This window comes from Bombina bombina, chromosome 1 (genome assembly GCF_027579735.1).
Source record: "Bombina bombina isolate aBomBom1 chromosome 1, aBomBom1.pri, whole genome shotgun sequence".
Taxonomy (NCBI): Eukaryota; Metazoa; Chordata; class Amphibia; order Anura; family Bombinatoridae; genus Bombina; species Bombina bombina.
The window spans coordinates 1,387,906,331-1,387,920,369 of record NC_069499.1 but is presented as its reverse complement, the minus strand read 5'-3'; the positions used below and the strand labels follow the sequence as shown (position 1 = coordinate 1,387,920,369).

At 41.1% G+C, this 14,039-nt stretch overlaps 1 protein-coding gene across 3 annotated transcripts in view; it reads left to right on the top strand.

The window, feature by feature from the left end:
- Window positions 1-14,039, top strand: part of ARHGEF2 (Rho/Rac guanine nucleotide exchange factor 2) — a 918,648-nt gene that overhangs the window by 462,324 nt on the left and 442,285 nt on the right. For all 3 annotated transcript variants that reach the window (XM_053704543.1, XM_053704550.1, XM_053704538.1), the window contains exon 3: window positions 1,907-2,205. In XM_053704543.1, the coding sequence (XP_053560518.1) occupies window positions 1,907-2,205 (299 nt within the window). The remainder of the gene's footprint in view (window positions 1-1,906; window positions 2,206-14,039) is intronic.

The following is a 14,039-nucleotide window of genomic DNA, read 5'->3' as shown; positions in this document are numbered from 1 at the left end:
CAATGGAGGTTCTAGCACAACAAATATGAGACAATAGCTTGATTTCCGGGATCGAGGTAGGCAAATTAGAACACAAAGCTATGTATGCAGGTGATATCCTTCTGACTTTATAAGATCCTAGATCTTCCCTGCATATTTTTTTTATTATTATCAGGTATTTGTAAAGCACCAACAGATTCCATAGCACTATAGACATAGGCATGATATGCAAGTTAACATTTATAGGGATCAAGTGGGTAGAGGGCCCTGCCGAGAGTTGCACTGTTGTAGTCAGCTTTCATGAAGGTGATCTACAAACAACTGAGCTCTTAGGCTTACATGCTAAGGGGGTTCAAGGGGATAACAAAGGAGGAGAGGAACTGAAGCTAGAAAAGGTTAGTATATGTTGTATGCATCCCTGAACAGTAGAGTCTTTATGGAGTGCTTGAAACTTTCAAAACTAGGGGTGAGTTTTGTGGAACAAGGCAGATAATTCTACAGGAGCCAGTCTGGAGAAGTCCTGTAGACGGGAATGTGAGGAGGTAATAGGAGAGGAGGAGGTTGTGAGTAGAGCGAAAGGGATGGGAGGGAGAGTATCTGGAGACAAGGTCTGAGAAATAAGGGGGGAGCAGTGCAATTGGGGACCTTGTTTGTCAGAGTCACAAATTTTTGTTTAATTTCGAAGGCTATAGGGAGTCAGTGAAGGGATTGGCAGAGAGGTGCAGCAGATAAAGAGTGACGTGCAAGGAAGCGGCAGGAATTGGCCAAAGACTCAATGTGAAGAGTAAAAGAAAGATCTGAGTCAATTGTGACCCCAAGACATCGTGCATGTGGGGTTGGGGTATTATCGACAGTTATAGAAAAACAGAGAGTTCCAGAGTGCACAAGAGAAAGGGGTGTTGGCTTTTAGCTACAAGACGAATTTGAGTAAGGTTACCAGAGTTTTGTTTGCTAGGTCTATGGAAAGACACACATGGGTGTGCGAGGATAGGAAGTTATAGGGGACCAGGATTAGGGAAGATATCGCCAGCAGCTAGTATGAGCAAGAGTGACATAAAATGAAATACAGATTTGTAGTTTTTTGACTGTTTTTGGGATGAGGTATAGGGAGGAGAGAAAGTATTTAGGAATGTGAACTTCACACATTCCTTGAAAATGTGGTGGCCTTGCAGTCTATATAAGTTGTACTCAGCAAATACTCCGATAATGGAGTACACCACATTCAAATATATGGGCTGAGCTTTCATGACTAGAACCACACCTGGACTATGGCAGATGCTGTCTACTCAGACATCCATAAACTGATGTGTTATATTGAGAGTGAAAACTTGTTGAAAAACCTCTGCTCTATAAGGTTACTGAGAACTCTTCTGTACTCAGCCTTAAAAATGATAAAGTACTTGTTAACTCAATAGTGAACACAGCTCCAAAATGAATGAATTATTTTGAATCAAGAATGCTTATTACCTTTGCTTAAACATTATCACTCAACCCATATTTGGGACGTACCTGCACTCTAGATCATCCACCTGGTCTACCTAGGACAGATACAATACACTGTACAAGATAAGAGACTTGTTACCCAAATTAGACTTAGATATGATTAGGAGAGAGTGAGATCATATGTGGATCAATCTTTACCAAAAGATAACAGCAACTTCTCTCTCCATATAGGACCTGCCCTTTCCCTGTCCTGTTCATCCAGGTCATACCCAGTTATTGTACTGATACCTTCCAGTATATCCCAATCTGATCATCTAGTTCTTTCAGACCATACCTGTATGTTGTCTAGTATTCTGTTCCTTTCATGCTACTAATATTCATAGCCCTTATATCCCCCCAAAAAATCATTATCACTACTGTGTTAAGTACTTAAATTTAGTTTTATATGAAATATGTTCTTCTCTCTGTATGCTCTGCTTTATAGATGCCCTCGTGGGAAGTGGGAGGAACAGGAATGAGTATTTCAGAGGTATTTGAGACAGGCGATGATGCTCATCATTTTATGGAGCGGACACAGAAGCAGCGTTGCTTGTCGGCAGTGGAGCAGCGGCTTCCTAGTGAGGCAGATGAACTAGAAGAGGAACAGGACAGATTTTTTGGGGTTCCTCTGAGGAGGTCCTGTCGGCTCAGATCCTCTATTCTATCTCTGGATTCATTCCGCCGGCACAGCTGGGAACCAGGGAAGAGGCTTCAAGAAGCAGAGGCCGAATATGAACAATTAAGGTACAAATACCTAAATATTAAAATATGTATAATAATAACATGCAGGCATAAATACATATATGTTATGTAAAGGATAGCATGCAAGTATATTATAATTAAAAGGAATGTGAACATATTTTTAAGAATATATAACATTCAGAGATGTATTATAGCAAATATATTAACCAACAGTGAGATAAGAGGAATTGTAATATACTTAAATACCATGTAAACACAGAGATCTAATACCATGCTACCATGCAGAACTATGGCAATATACAGATTTGACACATAAAAAGACATTATAGTATGCATCAATATAATAATTTATAACATAGAAATGTCATGCTGACTTTAAAAGGACTCAAAAATATTTTCTCTTTGAATTGTGTGTAGTGAAAATATTGCAGTGCACTATTATTATTTCTCCAACATAGGTGTGTCCGGTCCACGGCGTCATCCTTACTTGTGGGATATTCTCTTCCCCAACAGGAAATGGCAAAGAGCCCAGCAAAGCTGGTCACATGATCCCTCCTAGGCTCCGCCTTCCCCAGTCATTCTCTTTGCCGTTGTACAGGCAACATCTCCACGGAGATGGCTTAGAGTTTTTTAGTGTTTAACTGTAGTTTTTATTATTCAATCAAGAGTTTGTTATTTTAAAATAGTGCTGGTATGTACTATTTACTCTGAAACAGAAAAGAGATGAAGATTTCTGTTTGTAAGAGGAAAATGATTTTAGCAACCGTTACTAAAATCGATGGCTGTTTCCACACAGGACTGTTGAGAGGAATTAACTTCAGTTGGGGGAACAGTGAGCAGACTTTTGCTGCTTGAGGTATGACACATTCTAACAAGACGATGTAATGCTGGAAGCTGTCATTTTCCCTATGGGATCCGGTAAGCCATTTTTATTACAGAAAGAAAAAAAGGGCTTCACAAGGGCTTTTTAAGACTGTAGACATTTTCTGGGCTAAATCGATTTATATATAAACATATTTTATACTCCATAGCCTTGAGGAATTATTTTAATCTTGGGAATTTTGTAAAATAACCGGCAGGCACTGTATTGGACACCTTATTCTCTAGGGGCTTTCCCTAATCATAGGCAGAGTCTCATTTTCGCGCCTGTATTGCGCACTTGTTTTTGGGAAGCATGACATGCAGATGCATGTGTGAGGAGCTCTGATACATAGAAAAGACTTTCTGAAGGCGTCATTTGGTATCGTATTCCCCTTTGGGCTTGGTTGGGTCTCAGCAAAGCAGATACCAGGGACTGTAAAGGGGTTAAATATAAAAACGGCTCCGGTTCCGTTATTTTAAGGGTTAAAGCTTCCAAATTTGGTGTGCAATACTTTTAAGGCTTTAAGACACTGTGGTGAAATTTTGGTGAATTTTGAACAATTCCTTCATACTTTTTCGCAATTGCAGTAATAAAGTGTGTTCAGTTTAAAATTTAAAGTGACAGTAACGGTTTATTTTAAAACGTTTTTTGTACTTTGTTATCAAGTTTTTGCCTGTTTAACATGTCTGAACTACCAGATAGACTGTTTTCTGAATGTGGGGAAGCCAAGGTTCCTTCTCATTTAAATAGATGTGATTTATGTGACACAAAATTTAGAGAAAATGATGCCCAAGATGATTCCTCAAGTGAGGGGAGTAAGCATGGTACTGCATCATCCCCTCCTTCGTCTACACCAGTCTTGCCCACACAGGAGGCCCCTAGTACATCTAGCGCGCCAATACTCCTTACTATGCAACAATTAACGGCTGTAATGGATAATTCTATCAAAAACATTTTAGCCAAAATGCCCACTTATCAGCGAAAGCGCGACTGCTCTGTTTTAGAAAATACTGAAGAGCATGAGGACGCTGATGATATTGGTTCTGAAGGGCCCCTACACCAGTCTGAGGGGGCCAGGGAGGTTTTGTCTGAGGGAGAAATTTCAGATTCAGGGAAAATTTCTCAACAAGCTGAACCTGATGTGATTACATTTAAATTTAAATTGGAACATCTCCGCGCTCTGCTTAAGGAGGTGTTATCCACTCTGGATGATTGTGAGAATTTGGTCATTCCAGAGAAACTATGTAAAATGGACAAGTTCCTAGAGGTCCCGGGGCCCCCCGAAGCTTTTCCTATACCCAAGCGGGTGGCGGACATTGTAAATAAAGAATGGGAAAGGCCCAGTATACCTTTCGTCCCTCCCCCCATATTTAAAAAATTGTTTCCTATGATCGACCCCAGAAAGGACTTATGGCAGACAGTCCCCAAGGTCGAGGGGGCGGTTTCTACTCTAAACAAACGCACCACTATACCCATAGAAGATAGTTGTGCTTTCAAAGATCCTATGGATAAAAAATTAGAAGGTTTGCTTAAAAAGATGTTTGTTCAGCAAGGTTACCTTCTACAACCAATTTCATGCATTGTTCCTGTCACTACAGCCGCGTGTTTCTGGTTCGATGAGCTAGAAAAGGCGCTCAATAATAATTCTTCTTCTTATGAGGAGATTATGGACAGAATTCGTGCTCTCAAATTGGCTAATTCTTTCACCCTAGACGCCACTTTGCAATTGGCTAGGTTAGCGGCGAAAAATTCTGGTTTTGCTATTGTGGCGCGCAGAGCGCTTTGGTTAAAATCTTGGTCAGCGGATGCGTCTTCCAAGAACAAATTGCTTAACATTCCTTTCAAGGGGAAAACGCTGTTTGGCCCTGACTTGAAAGAGATTATCTCTGATATCACTGGGGGCAAGGGCCACGCCCTTCCTCAGGATAGGTCTTTCAAGGCCAAAAATAAACCTAATTTTCGTCCCTTTCGCAGAAACGGACCAGCCCCAAGTGCTACGTCCTCTAAGCAAGAGGGTAATACTTCTCAAGCCAAGCCAGCCTGGAGACCAATGCAAGGCTGGAACAAAGGAAAGCAGGCCAAGAAACCTGCCACTGCTACCAAGACAGCATGAGATGTTGGCCCCCGATCCGGGACCGGATCTGGTGGGGGGCAGACTCTCTCTCTTCGCTCAGGCTTGGGCAAGAGATGTTCTGGATCCTTGGGCACTAGAAATAGTCTCCCAAGGTTATCTTCTGGAATTCAAGGGGCTTCCCCCAAGGGGGAGGTTCCACAGGTCTCAATTGTCTTCAGACCACATAAAAAAACAGGCATTCTTACATTGTGTAGAAGACCTGTTAAAAATGGGAGTGATTCATCCTGTTCCATTAGGAGAACAAGGGATGGGGTTCTACTCCAATCTGTTCGTAGTTCCCAAAAAAGAGGGAACATTCAGACCAATCTTGGATCTCAAGATCCTAAACAAGTTTCTCAAGGTTCCATCGTTCAAAATGGAAACCATTCGAACAATTCTTCCTTCCATCCAGGAAGGTCAATTCATGACCACGGTGGATTTAAAGGATGCGTATCTACATATTCCTATCCACAAGGAACATCATCGGTTCCTAAGGTTCGCATTCCTGGACAAGCATTACCAGTTTGTGGCACTTCCGTTCGGATTAGCCACTGCTCCAAGGATTTTCACAAAGGTACTAGGGTCCCTTCTAGCGGTGCTAAGACCAAGGGGCATTGCAGTAGTACCTTACTTGGACGACATTCTGATTCAAGCGTCGTCCCTTCCTCAAGCAAAGGCTCACACGGACATTGTCCTGGCCTTTCTCAGATCTCACGGGTGGAAAGTGAACGTAGAAAAAAGTTCTCTATCTCCGTCAACAAGGGTTCCCTTCTTGGGAACAATAATAGACTCCTTAGAAATGAGGATTTTTCTGACAGAGGCCAGAAAATCAAAACTTCTAAACTCTTGTCAAATACTTCATTCTGTTCCTCTTCCTTCCATAGCGCAGTGCATGGAAGTAATAGGTTTGATGGTAGCGGCAATGGACATAGTTCCTTTTGCGCGCATTCATCTAAGACCATTACAACTGTGCATGCTCAGTCAGTGGAATGGGGACTATACAGACTTGTCTCCGACGATACAAGTAAATCAGAGGACCAGAGATTCACTCCGTTGGTGGCTGTCCCTGGACAACCTGTCACAGGGGATGAGCTTCCGCAGACCAGAGTGGGTCATTGTCACGACCGACGCCAGTCTGGTGGGCTGGGGCGCGGTCTGGGGACCCCTGAAAGCTCAGGGTCTTTGGTCTCGGGAAGAATCTCTTCTACCGATAAATATTCTGGAACTGAGAGCGATACTCAATGCTCTCAAGGCTTGGCCTCAGCTAGCAAAGGCCAAGTTCATACGGTTTCAATCAGACAACATGACGACTGTTGCGTACATCAACCATCAGGGGGGAACAAGGAGTTCCCTGGCGATGGAAGAAGTGACCAAAATCATTCAATGGGCGGAGACTCACTCCTGCCACTTGTCTGCAATCCACATCCCAGGAGTGGAAAATTGGGAAGCGGATTTTCTGAGTCGTCAGACATTTCATCCGGGGGAGTGGGAACTCCATCCGGAAATCTTTGCCCAAATTACTCAATTGTGGGGCATTCCAGACATGGATCTGATGGCCTCTCGTCAGAACTTCAAGGTTCCTTGCTACGGGTCCAGATCCAGGGATCCCAAGGCGACTCTAGTAGATGCACTAGTAGCACCTTGGACCTTCAAACTAGCTTATGTATTCCCGCCGTTTCCTCTCATCCCCAGGCTGGTAGCCAGGATCAATCAGGAGAGAGCATCGGTGATCTTGAAAGCTCCTGCGTGGCCACGCAGGACTTGGTATGCAGACCTGGTGAATATGTCATCGGCTCCACCATGGAAGCTACCTTTGAGACGAGACCTTCTTGTTCAAGGTCCGTTCGAACATCCGAATCTGGTCTCACTCCAACTGACTGCTTGGAGATTGAACGCTTGATCTTATCAAAGCGAGGGTTCTCAGATTCTGTCATTGATACTCTTGTTCAGGCCAGAAAGCCTGTAACTAGAAAAATTTACCACAAAATATGGAAAAAATATATCTGTTGGTGTGAATCTAAAGGTTTCCCTTGGGACAAGGTAAAAATTCCTAAGATTCTATCCTTTCTTCAAGAAGGTTTGGAGAAAGGATTATCTGCTAGTTCCTTGAAGGGACAGATTTCTGCCTTGTCTGTGTTACTTCACAAAAAGCTGGCAGCTGTGCCAGATGTTCAAGCCTTTGTTCAGGCTCTGGTTAGAATCAAGCCTGTTTACAAACCTTTGACTCCTCCTTGGAGTCTCAATTTAGTTCTTTCAGTTCTTCAGGGGGTTCCGTTTGAACCCTTACATTCCGTTGATATTAAGTTATTATCTTGGAAAGTTTTGTTTTTGGTTGCAATTTCTTCTGCTAGAAGAGTTTCAGAATTATCTGCTCTGCAGTGTTCTCCTCCTTATCTGGTGTTCCATGCAGATAAGGTGGTTTTACGTACTAAACCTGGTTTTCTTCCGAAAGTTGTTTCTAACAAAAACATTAACCAGGAGATAGTCGTGCCTTCTTTGTGTCCGAATCCAGTTTCAAAGAAGGAACGTTTGTTGCACAATTTGGATGTTGTTCGTGCTCTAAAATTCTATTTAGATGCTACAAAGGATTTTAGACAAACATCTTCCTTGTTTGTTGTTTATTCTGGTAAAAGGAGAGGTCAAAAAGCAACTTCTACCTCTCTCTCTTTTTGGATTAAAAGCATCATCAGATTGGCTTATGAGACTGCCGGACGGCAGCCTCCTGAAAGAATCACAGCTCATTCCACTAGGGCTGTGGCTTCCACATGGGCCTTCAAGAACGAGGCTTCTGTTGATCAGATATGTAAGGCAGCGACTTGGTCTTCACTGCACACTTTTACTAAATTTTACAAGTTTGATACTTTTGCTTCTTCTGAGGCTATTTTTGGGAGAAAGGTTTTGCAAGCCGTGGTGCCTTCCATCTAGGTGACCTGATTTGCTCCCTCCCTTCATCCGTGTCCTAAAGCTTTGGTATTGGTTCCCACAAGTAAGGATGACGCCGTGGACCGGACACACCTATGTTGGAGAAAACAGAATTTATGTTTACCTGATAAATTACTTTCTCCAACGGTGTGTCCGGTCCACGGCCCGCCCTGGTTTTTTAATCAGGTCTGATAATTTATTTTCTTTAACTACAGTCACCACGGTATCATATGGTTTCTCCTATGCAAATATTCCTCCTTTACGTCGGTCGAATGACTGGGGAAGGCGGAGCCTAGGAGGGATCATGTGACCAGCTTTGCTGGGCTCTTTGCCATTTCCTGTTGGGGAAGAGAATATCCCACAAGTAAGGATGACGCCGTGGACCGGACACACCGTTGGAGAAAGTAATTTATCAGGTAAACATAAATTCTGTTTTTTCTTTCATGTAATTGGCAAGAGTCCATGAGCTAGTGACGTATGGGATATACAATCCTACCAGGAGGTGCAAAATTTCCCAAACCTCAAATTGCCTATAAATACACCCCTCACCACACCCACAATCAGTTTTACAAACTTTGCCTCCTATGGAGGTGGTAAAGTAAGTTTGTGCTAAGATTTCTACGTTGATATGCGCTTCTCAGCTTTTTGAAGCCCGGTTCCTCCCAGAGAACAGTGAATGTCAGAGGGATGTGAAGGGAGCATCACCTATTGAATTCAATGGTTTTCCTCACAGGAGATCTGTTTCATAGGTTCTCTGTTATCGGTCGTAGAGATTCATCTCCTACCTCCCTTTTCAGATCGACGATATACTCCATATTCCATTACCTCTACTGATAACCGTTTCAGTACTGGTTTGGCTATCTCCTATATGTGGATGGGTGTCTTTCGGTAAGTATGTTTTTATTTCTTAAGACACCCTCAGCTATGGTTTGGCACTTTATGCATTAATATAAAGTTCTAAATACAGTATATGTATTGTACTTATATTTGCCTTGAGTCAGGTTTATGTATATTTCCTTTTGCAGACTGTCAGTTTCATATTTAGGAAAAAAAATTTCTTTCCTGGGGTTTAGTCTTTTTTTCAAATTGACTGCTTTTTTCTTTCAATGTCGCTGGCAAAATTAGGCTTGTGAGGGCGCAGTTTACATTTTTTCCATTCCTGAATCTGCCATATAAGGAAATTGATAATTTTGCTTTATATGTTGTTTTTTCTTTTACATTTTACAAGATGTATCAATCTGATCCTGTCTCAGAAATCACTGTTGGAACCCTGCTGCCTGATTACAGTTCTACCAAAACTAAGTGCATTTGTTGTAAACTTGTGGAGATTATATCTCCAGCTGTGGTTTGTAATATTTGTCATGATAAACTTTTACATGCAGAGAATGTGTTATCAGTAATAGTACATTGCCTGTTGATGTTCCTTCAACATCTAATGTACAATATATACCTGTAAATGTAAAAGATTTTATTGCTGATTCTATTCAGAAGGCTTTGTCTGCCATTCGGCCTTCTAATAAACGTAAAAGGTCTTTTAAAACTTCTCATAAAGTTGATGAAATTTCAAATGACCAACAACATACTGAATTATCCTCCTCTGATGAGGATCTATCTGTTTCAGAAGATCCTTCCTCAGATATTGACACTGACAAATCTACTTATTTAAAATGGAGTATATTCGTTCTTTATTAAAGGAAGTGTTGATTACATTGATATTGAGGAAACTAGTACTCTTGATACTAAAACTAGTAAACGTTTAAATTCTGTTTATAAATCTCCTGTGGTTACTCCAGAGGTTTTTCCAGTTTCTGATGGTATTTCTGATATGATTTCTAAGGAATAGAATAGGCCTGTTACTTCTTTTATTCCTTCTTCAAGGTTTAAAAAACTGTATTCTTTGCCAGCAGTTACATTGGAGATTTGGGAAAAGATCCCCAAGGTTGATGGGGCTATCTCTACTCTTGCTAAACGTACTACTATTCCTATGGAAGATAGTACTTCTTTTAAAGATCCTTTAGATAAGAAACTTGAATCTTATCTAAGGAAAGCCTATTTATATTCTGGTCATCTTCTCAGACCTGCAATTTCTTTGGCTGATGTTGCAGCTGCATTAACTTTTTGGTTGGAAAATTTAGCGCAACAAGAATTGGATTCTGATTTGTCTAGCATTGTTCGCTTGCTTCAACATTCTAATCATTTTATTTGTGATGCCATTTTTGATATCAAAATTGATGTTTAATCTATGTCTTTAGCTATTTTAGCTAGAAGAGCTTTGTGGCCTATATCTTGGAATGCTGACATGACTTCTAAGTCTAGATTTCTATCTCTTTCTTCTCCAAGGTAATAAGTTATTTCGTTCTCAGTTGGATTCGATTATTTCAACTGTCACTGGGGGGAAGGGAGTTTTTTTGCCTCAGGATAAAAGACCTAAGAGTAAATCTAAAGCTTCTAACCGTTTTCGTTCCTTTCAACAAATTAAGAAACAGAAACCTAATCCTTCCCCCAAGGAATCTGTTTCCAGTTGGAAACCTTCTTCGAATCAGAATAAATCCAAGCCATTTAAGAAACCAAAGCCAGCCCCCAAGTCCGCATGAAGGTGCGGCCCTCATTCCAGCTCAGCTGGTAGGGGGCAGATTAAGATTTTTTAAGGATGTTTGGACAAATTCTGTCCAAAATCAATGGATTCTGAGTATTGTCTCTTAGGGGTACCGAATAAGATTCAGAGTAAGACCTCCTGTGAGAAGATTTTTTCTCTCACGCATCCCAGCAAATCCAGTAAAGGCTCAGGCTTTCCTGAAGTGTGTTTCAGACCTGGAGTTTTCAGGGGTAATCATGCCGGTTCCGTTTCAGGAATAGTGTCTGGGGTTTTATTAAAATCTATTCATTGTCCCAAAGAATGAAAATTCTTTCAGACCAGTTCTGGATCTAAAAATTTTGAATCATTATGTAAGTGTACCAACTTTCAAAATGGTGACTATAAGGACTATTCTGCCTTTTGTTCAGCACGGGCATTATATGTCCACAATAGACTTACAGGATGCATACCTTCATATTACGATTCATCCAGATCATTATCAGTTTCTGAGATTCTCTTTTCTAGACAAGCATTACCAATTTGTCGCTCTTCCTTTTGGCCTGGCGACAGCTCCAAGAATCTTTTCAAAGGTTCTCGGTGCCCTACTCTCTGTAATCAGAGAGCGGGGTATTGCGGTGTTTCCTTATTTGGACGATATCTTGGTACTAGCTCAGTCTTTACATTCTGCAGAATCTCACACGAATCAACTAGTGTTGTTTCTTCGAAAACATGGTTAGAGGATCAATTTACCAAAAAGTTCTTTGATTCCTCAGACGGGTCACCTTTATAGAGTTCCAGATAGATTCAGTGTCCATGACTCTGTCTCTAACAGACAAGAGACGTTTAAAATTGGTTTCAGCCTGTCGGAACCTTCAGTCTCAGTCATTCCCTTCAGTAGCTATGTGCATGGAAGTTTTAGGTCTCATGACTGCAGCATCGGACGTGATCCCCTTTGCTCGTTTTCATATGAGACCTCTCCAGCTTTGTATGCTGAATCAATGGTGCAGGGATTATACAAGGATATCACAATTAATATCCTTAAATCCCAATGTTCGACTATCTCTGACTTGGTGGTTAAATCACCATCGTATAGTTCTAGGGGCCTCTTTTGTTCGTCCAACCTGGACTGTGATTACAACAGATGTGAGTCTTTCAGGTTGGGGAGCTGTTTGGGGATCTCTGACAGCACAAGGGGTTTGGAAATCTCAAGAGGCGAGATTACCAATCAATATTTTGAAACTCTGTGCGATTTTCAGGGATCTTCAGATTTGCCTCTGTTGAAGAGAGAACCGTTCATTTGTTTTCAGACAGACAATATCACAACTGTGGCATATGTCAATCATTAGGGTGGGACTCACAGTCCCCAAGCTATGAAGGAAGTATCCCGGATACTTGCTTGGGCGAAATCTGGCTCCTGTCTAATTTCTGCGGTTCATATCCCAGGTATAGACAGTTGGGAAGCGGATTATCTCAGCCGTCAGACTTTACATCCGGGGGAGTGGTCCCTCCATCTAGATGTGTTTTCTCAGGTTGTTCAGATGTGGGGTCTTCCAGAAATAGATCTGATGACCTCTCATCTAAACAAGAAACTTCCCAGGTACCTATCCAGGTCCAGGGATCCTCAGACGGAAGCAGTGGATGCGTTGACACTTCCTTGGTGTTATCAACCTGCTTATCTTTTCCCGCCTCTAGTTCTTCCAAGAGTGATCTCCAAAATCATCATGGAACATTTGTTTGTGTTGCTGGTGGCTCCAGCATGGCCTCACAGGTTTTGGTATGCAGATCTTGTTCGGATGTCCAGTTGCCAACCTTGGCCACTTCTATTATGGCCGGACCTTCTGTCTCAAGGTCCGTTTTTCCATCAGGATCTCAAATCATTCAATTTGAAGGTATGGAAATTGAATGCCTAGTGCTTAGTCATAGAGGTTTCTCTGACTCAGTGATTAATACTATGTTACAGGCTCGTAAATCTGTTTCTAGAAAGATTTATTATCGAGTTTGGAAGACTTATATTTCATGGTGTTCTTCTCATAAATTCTCTTGGCATTCTTTCAGAATTCCTAGAATTTTACAGTTTCTTCAGGATGGTTTGGATAAGGGTTTGTCTGCAAGTCTGCTTTTTCTGTTTTATTTCACAGAAAGATTGCTAAGCTTCCTGATATTCACTGTTTTGTACAGGCTTTGGTTCGTATCAAGCCTGTCATTAAATCAATCTCTCCTCCTTGGAGTCTTAATTTGGTTTTTAAGACATTACAGGCTCCTCCTTTTGAGCCTATGCATTCTTTGGACATTAAACTACTTTCTTGGAAAGTGTTGTTCCTTTTGGTCAGCTCTTCTGCTAGAAGAGTTTCTGAATTATCTGCTCTTTCTTGTGAATCTCCTTTTCTGATTTTACATCAGGATAAGGCGGTTTTGCGGACTTCATTTAAATTCTTACCCAAGGTTGTGAATTCTAGCAACATTAATAGAGAAATTGTTGTCCCTTCCTTGTGTCCTAATCCTAAGAATTCTTTGGAGAGATCCTTACATTCTTTGGATGTGGTAAGAGCTTTGAAATATTATGTTGAAGCTACTAAAGATTTCAGGAAGACTTCTAGTCTATTTGTTATATTTTGTGGTTTTAGGAAAGGTCAGAAGGCTTCTGCTGTTTCCTTGGCTTCGTGGTTAAAGCTTTTGATTCATCAAGCTTATTTGGAGTCGGGTCAAGCCCAGCCTCAGAGAATTACAGCTCATTCTACTAGATCAGTTTCCACTTCGTGGGCTTTTAAGAATGAAGCTTCAGTTGATCAGATTTGCAAAGCAGCAGCTTGGTCTTCTTTGCATACATTTAATAAATTCTACCGTTTTGATGTATTTGCTTCTTCTGAAGCAGTTTTTGGTAGAAAAGTTCTTCAGGCAGCTGTTTCAGTTTGATTCTTCTGCTTATGTTTTAAGTTTTTCTTTTTCTTTTTGAGAATAAACTTATATTTTGGGTTGTGTATTAATTTTTTTTTCAGCGAAAAATGGCTGTTTTTATTTTATCCCTCCCTCTCTAGTGACTCTTGCGTGGAGTTCCACATCTTGGGTATTGCTATCCCATACGTCACTAGCTCATGGACTCTTGACAATTACATGAAAGAAAACATAATTTATGTAAGAACTTACCTGATAAATTAATTTCTTTCATATTGGCACGAGTCCATGAGACCCACCCTTTTTTATGGTGGTTATGATTTTTTTGTATAAAGCACAATTATTTCCAAATTCCTTTGTTGATGCTTTTTACTCCTTTCTTTATCACCCCACTACTTGGCTATTCGTTAAACTGAATTGTGGGTGTGGTGAGGGGTGTATTTATAGGCATTTTGAGGTTTGGGAAACTTTGCCCCTCCTGGTAGGATTGTATATCCCATACGTCACTAGCT